General features: G+C 30.1%; 1 protein-coding gene across 1 annotated transcript; it reads right to left on the bottom strand.

Annotated features, from left to right (window-relative positions):
* Window positions 1-2,706: 2,706 nt before the first annotated feature.
* Window positions 2,707-5,697, bottom strand: LOC114165767 (serine/threonine-protein kinase OXI1-like). The gene is made up of 2 exons (XM_028050337.2): window positions 5,238-5,697; window positions 2,707-3,638 (listed from the first exon to the last, which is right to left on the bottom strand). The coding sequence occupies exons 1-2, from the start codon at window positions 5,618-5,620 to the stop codon at window positions 2,819-2,821; spliced, it is 1,203 nt and encodes a 400-aa protein (XP_027906138.1). The 5' UTR covers window positions 5,621-5,697; the 3' UTR covers window positions 2,707-2,818.
* Window positions 5,698-6,706: the final 1,009 nt, after the last annotated feature.

Raw genomic sequence — 6,706 nt, 5'->3', positions numbered from 1 at the left:
CTCAAAATGAGCTCCCTACAGAACCCTAGTTGGAAAACACGAAAATATGCTAAGGAAGGGATGGTACGAGATGTAGGATGACTTACGTGGAGTAGGAAAGAGCTCGAGCGAACTTGGCAGCGATGAGGAAACAAACCCTAGCAAAGAGTGCGGCTGCTCACGGAGGAATTGTTTCTGCAACGTGAAAGGGGATGGAAGCATTAGGGCAGACTTAGGGTCTGTTTTCCCTTTGGGCCAGCCCTTAAGCCCAATAGTTTGGGGCAACCTTTAAGAAATAAAAGGGCAGAATAAAAGTGGACTTTAGAGTGTTTAATTTAGAATTTGTTTGTGTGTATTTTGAATCTTAAATATCTATAGAAAAGATATTTTATTTTAATTTATAAAGTTATTTTATTATTATTATTATTATTATTTTTAGGGTTAAATATGTTTTTGATCCTTTAACTTTCAGTGAATTTTTGAATTAATCAATTTCGAAACTTTGGACCAATTTAGTCCTTCATATTTTGAAATACGTGGATTTAGTCCTTTTAATCAAATTTTGTTAGATTTATTTGATGTTTCAAACGCATTTCAGGATTGTATTTGAGTTGTTTATACTATTTGACACATTTTTACTTTAATGTTAAGTCAAATACTATTATGAAAAGTGCTTGAAATGTCAAATAAACTTAACACAATTTGATTAAAAGGACTAAATTCACCTATTTCGAAAAATAAATGACTAAATTGGTCCAAAATTTTGAAATGGACTAATTCCAAAATTCATTGAAAATTAAGGACAAAAAACATATTTAACCCTTATTTTTGTTTAATACCTATTCCATATAACAATTAAATCACCAAACTCTTAACCTTGGATTATTTTAACAAATAATTCCTTCTCCCCACCAGTAATTAACAAGCACTCTTTATCTCTAGTGGAGAGTTTGTTGTTCACGAGTACATGTAAAATGACCTCACACTCACACACACCTCCATTGATGCATTTACATTGTTCACAACAAGGTGGCTTTGACATGTGAAGTGAGTCACTTCAAGTCCCAAAAGAACACATGATTATCATGCTTCACATTGCACTTAGACATCTTCCATTGATGTATTATCTTTCTCAGTGTGTTCCACTGTTCAACTGTTCACAAATTAGGTTAAAAGATGGTGCAAGTGTTCGTTCCATTAACCTCATAAAGCAACGAACGTAGCAGTTATTTTGCATGAATAGTTTATGTACCTTCAAGACAAGTTAAGGTTGTACACGTTAGCTTTATGAAAAATGATAAAAATTTGAGGTTTTCGTGTCAAAGTTCACACCTTTCCTTGTGCGCAGACATGTTTGATCGTGATGCGCAAGAAAAATGGAATACACAGTTTCTGTTCATGACAAACTCGTAAATACGCATATACAATTGAAGTTTTGAAAATTTTAAAAAGACTTAATGTATTGTTTTTTGAAAATATAGTTTTTCTTATGATGGAAACATTCAAAAGTTAAAAAAACAAAATTTAATTGAAAACTAAAGTAATTTCCCAAAATGATAAAAAATAATAATTAAGACAACTCAATTTGCGTATAAAGTTAAAACAACGTTACAAACTATGAAAGAAGGTTTGTTCGAATATGTAAATTGAATAATGATCATAAACAATATAAATATGTAAGGAGTTTGAAAATAAACTGTTGTAAATACCGAAAAAAATTAAATTAACAGAAACATAAATTTAAACTGAATATTGTATCTTCTTTTTTAGAAAACAATTTATCGTAACTTCTAGATGAAAGAAAAAATCTATTACGCTAGATTTCAAATAACGACATTGACTTCTGTCGTTTTTGAAGATTAAATTTTCAAAATCACATCATACCGTGTACGATTATTCTTACCTATATATCAAATAAGTCAATCCAACCGAATTTAACCAAATTTTCTTTAATTTATCAATAAATAATTTTACTGAACTCGTAAATTAACCTACCAAATAAACAATATGTTATCATAATTAGAACAAATATTATCTTACAACGTTATTTCAAGAGGGTTTCATTTTTAAAAACTATCAACAAGATTTAATTAACATATAAAGTAATAAAATATTTGCTAAACATATTGTCATATCAAATACTTTTTAACTGAAAAAAAAGTGACGAATATACTTGTAAAATTGACATTTTTTTTTCAACTAAATAGATTGTTCTAACTGTAAAAACAAAACAAAACAATCTGAAAAAAAGAAGCAACAATTCCTTGGATTAATTCGTTCCATGATGCAATATAAAACAAAACGTCATATTCATACTAGTAATTCTCAAAAACAAAAATCAATTTCATAAAATGATTTATAAAAGTAAACTTACACCCACTTATATTATAACGTAAAAATTATATTTATATATATCATGATATTATGTTAACTTAGTTAATACTTTTTATGTCTATGTTTAAGATTAGAGAGTTAAGCAATATAAACTCTAAATCTTAAACCATAACTCTTAAATAATCTACATATTAGAGTAGTCTACGTGACAAATTGATCAAAATATAACTTGGATAATCTAATCTCAACTAAGATCTAGAATCACTAAGAGTAGGTATTATGTATTTCTTGTCTATAAATAGATATTGAAAAATAACGCACATCAATAATATTAACTATTACAGAATTATATATTTGAGATATCAAAAATTGAAAGGAAAATAAATTAAGTACTTCATGAATGAATCTAGACACTTGCCATTTTAATTATATGACAATTAAATGCCAAAAATTGTACATGTGTGATCTACATTTAGTCTATGAAATGTATGAAAGAATATGAAAGTCAAAAAATTAAAAAATCGTCATTCTTCTTGTTATTCTCTACGCCATCATCATCATTCGTGGGAAAAAACACTTCGTTCACAAACACTTCCACGTCGTTTTTGCTGAACCCCACTTTGTTCTCAACCTCATTTGCGGGAATATAAGGTGGTCTTGCAATTTGCAACACTTCGTCCCACTTAACCCCTTTGAAGAAATCATGGCCTTTGATCTCCTCCACCGAGATCCGACGCTCAGGATCTTTTTCCAACAATTTTGCAATTAAATCCCGTAACGCCGTCTTCTCTCCCGTTAACTCTGGCTCTTTTGTTAAGATCCGGTAAAACGTTTCCTTTCTGTTTGAGCCTTTAAACGGCGTCGTTCCGTACAGCATCTCGTACAACAAGATGCCGTATGACCACCAATCCACGCTAAAACCGTGACCTTTCCCCGATAAGATTTCCGGTGCCACGTACTCCTCTGTTCCAACAAACGAGTTTGATTTCTCAACCGAGTCGGACTCCGTTCGACGCACTGAGTCCACGGTACTTAATGGGGGCTCCGAGTCCGAGTCCCACGGCGAGATGCCGGAGTTACAGAAACTGTATATACGAGTCAATCGTTGTTGTTTCCTTGAACGTTTCTCCGAGTTAGGACTCGGGGTCGAGTTTTGACTCAGTGAGTGAGGTGACTTGGGGTTTAGCTTTTTGGAGAGATCAAAATCGACGAGCATTATGTGGCCGTTTTCTTGAATCATCACATTTTCTGGCTTCAAATCTCTGTACACTATTCCCAATTCGTGTAAATATTCCAATGCAAGCACCAATTCCACTGCGTAAAACCTACGCATTGATAAAAAAAATCAGATAATTTTTTTTTTATATATATTTCGTTTTTTATGAAAATAAAAGAAAAACTCCGTTCATTTTCTCTCTTTGTTCTTAATTATAAGACTATTTTTTAATTATATAAAAATTCATTTTTTAAAACATTAATTATAAATATTATAAATACCAAAGAAGAGTAAATACTTTTTTTTCTTTTCTTTACTTTCTATTTTAGAGTAATATAAACTGTTACCATAAAAAGAATAAAATTTCGGAGTGTTTTTATTGTTCTGACCTAACTTTCTCAGAAAAATTAGGAAAAGGAAAGAAGTTAAGTGAACAGTGCGACCGAATAGGACAAGCAACCAGATTCGGTCTTGTTTGGTTGGCAACAAAAATAAATGAAAATAACTTTTTTAACTATTTTTCAAAGACTCCTTGTTTAACAACATAAAAGTAAAATCAAACGTCTTAATCATACTTGCAAACTTTCTTGAAATCAAACTATCAGAAATAGAAGAAAAAAATTTGGCAAGGAAACAGAAAGAAAATTTCACTTGGTTTCCACCATTTTCCCATATTATATATAGTTTAATATTTCGTTGAAACAATATCTTCTAGCTTATATCAATTTTAATTTTTAACATTACTGAAATAGTTTAAGTATGACTAGATTAAAATTATTAAAACAAAAATTTTAAACATCATTGTATATTTCGTTGAAACAATATCTTCTAGCTTATATCAATTTTAATTTTTAACATTACTGAAATAGTTTAAGTATGACTAGATTAAAATTATTAAAACAAAAATTTTAAACATCATTGTATAAAAATATGTACTGAAATTCATGAATTTAAGAATCAAAGGAATAGATAATCCAGTATTTGAGAAATTGTTGAAATAGTTTCATAATTTTTTACGCGAATTTGGAGACAAAACAATAATTTAAAGAAAAACCAATGTTTTATTTTAAAAGAACCGACATAATCAATCTAACTTTTGTGTACAACAATTAATGAATAAAAAAATAACGTTCATGTTCATATTGATATTCACACTATGATCCCCTGAATGTTTTACAGGAGAATAGATTCTGACTCCAAATTTCTCTATTATTTTACATATTTTTCTTATTCATAAGAATTAAAATATTAATAAAAGCGTTTACCGTTTTTGTAAAACTCAATTTATAATATATCTTACATTAATTATATGTTGTTTACAAAATTTAATATATTTATCATTCATACTCTTTTTTTCAGCTAATTTACATTACATTACGTATATTAATTAAAAAAACAAATAGAAATTTATAAATATTGTATTAAGATAAAAATATATTTATTATATTACTAACTTCTCTAAACTAACCTAGAGTAGTACTAATAACAAGTAAAAGTATTAATCACTTTGTTTATTAGTAGAAGAAGTGAAAAAAAAAAAAAAACAAAAATGAACTTCGGAGATTTCACTCTCCGATGCTGAAATTCTGGTCAACCTAACTGGAAAGTGAAGTTCAGAACTCGGAGATTCTCATTTTCGCAAGGTTTCCTTTCTCTATGACCAAACACAAGAAAATGAAACGAAGAAAAGGATATTATTCTAACGTACCTGATGGTGTCATCGGAGAACATTTTCTCAGTCTGTTTCTTCCTGAGAGAGTGGAGCGTGCCACCATGGCAGTAATCAATGGCGAACGCAACTACTTTCTCCGTTTCCAAAACACCTCTCAGCCTCGGTAAGAGCGGGTGATCGAAACGACGAAGCACTTCCTCTTCAAACGACACTCTCCCGTACTCCTCCTCGTTCTTTCTCGTTCTCTTCTGCGCAATCAGCGCCTTCGACATCACTTTCAGCGCCACGCACTCGCTCGACCGGCCGCCACCGGCGCGAGCCAAGAACACCACGCCCTTGGCGCCGCGCCCCACGGCGGAGACCACTGTCATGTCCTCGAAATTAAGCGACCGATCGGACGTGCTTTCGCCGTCGCCCATGGTAAGGGTTAACCGGAAATGACCAGGTGAAGTTTTCTTCTTTTTTCGGTTGAGATTTAGGTTTGGGTTTACCGTGTTGGAGAGGTTTTATAGGGCGCGCGTGATCGGTGGGTGCATACTTTTACTTCCTTTATTTTTGCTTGCGGTCCAAGATTTTTTGGGATTGAATGGTTCTTTTCTGATGGTTGAACTGCTTGATCCGTGACACGTGTACAAAACGACGTCACTGTTGACGTGTTATTATGAAGAGAGAGCGAAACTGCGGAACGTGACTAAAACGCGTTTGGATTCTAGATTTCTGTTTGGTATTTTTTTTTTAAAATCACATGTCCATAGATCTCATAAACACTCACACTATTAAGTAAAACTTGGTTGAGTAGTGTCTTAACTATATGATATTAAGTTAAACACATTAATAATTTATAAAATAGAATAATTATTTTAATGCAATAATAATTTATTTCTAAAAAAAAAAAGTTATTAAGTCCTTAAATATTTAAAAGAAAAATACAAATTAATATATGCAATCTACAACTTTAGTATCATGTGACTCAAATAGTATTATCTTCCGTATCCTTTCAAATAAACAATAAAAGTTATATATTTTTTTTTATTAAATTTAAAAATATTTTAACTACTCTTCTTTTGTTTCGTGATACTTTCTCTTGAATAACTCGGTTTTACTTAATGTCTGGTCAAACCATTTACTTATTTTAAGAACTAAATTGTTAAATTCTCTTATATATATATATATATATATATATATATATATATATATATATATATATATATATATATATATACACGATTCATAACATGAATTAAACATATTAATTAAGATGAGACATAAATAGAAAAATAATCTTGTAAATAACGTAGAGAAGTTTTAAAACAATTGATATTATATTATAGAAGTTAATAACAAAGCAGTATATTTTATCAATTTCTTACAAATTTAATGATATATTTTACTGTAGAATAATGTGTAATTATTTCTCTATATTATAAAAAATAGAAAGATAATTTTGTAATAAATAACAAAGAAAATACCGACATTATTATATGCTGGTTAAAATAATTTGAAAT

The sequence above is a fragment of the Vigna unguiculata genome, chromosome 10 (genome assembly GCF_037176805.1).
Source record: "Vigna unguiculata cultivar grain cowpea cultivar isolate G323 ecotype 2 chromosome 10, ASM3717680v1, whole genome shotgun sequence".
In the NCBI taxonomy this organism is placed as follows: Eukaryota; Viridiplantae; Streptophyta; class Magnoliopsida; order Fabales; family Fabaceae; genus Vigna; species Vigna unguiculata.
The sequence above is the reverse complement of the archived record's forward strand: the minus strand, read 5'-3'. Positions and strand labels throughout refer to the sequence as shown.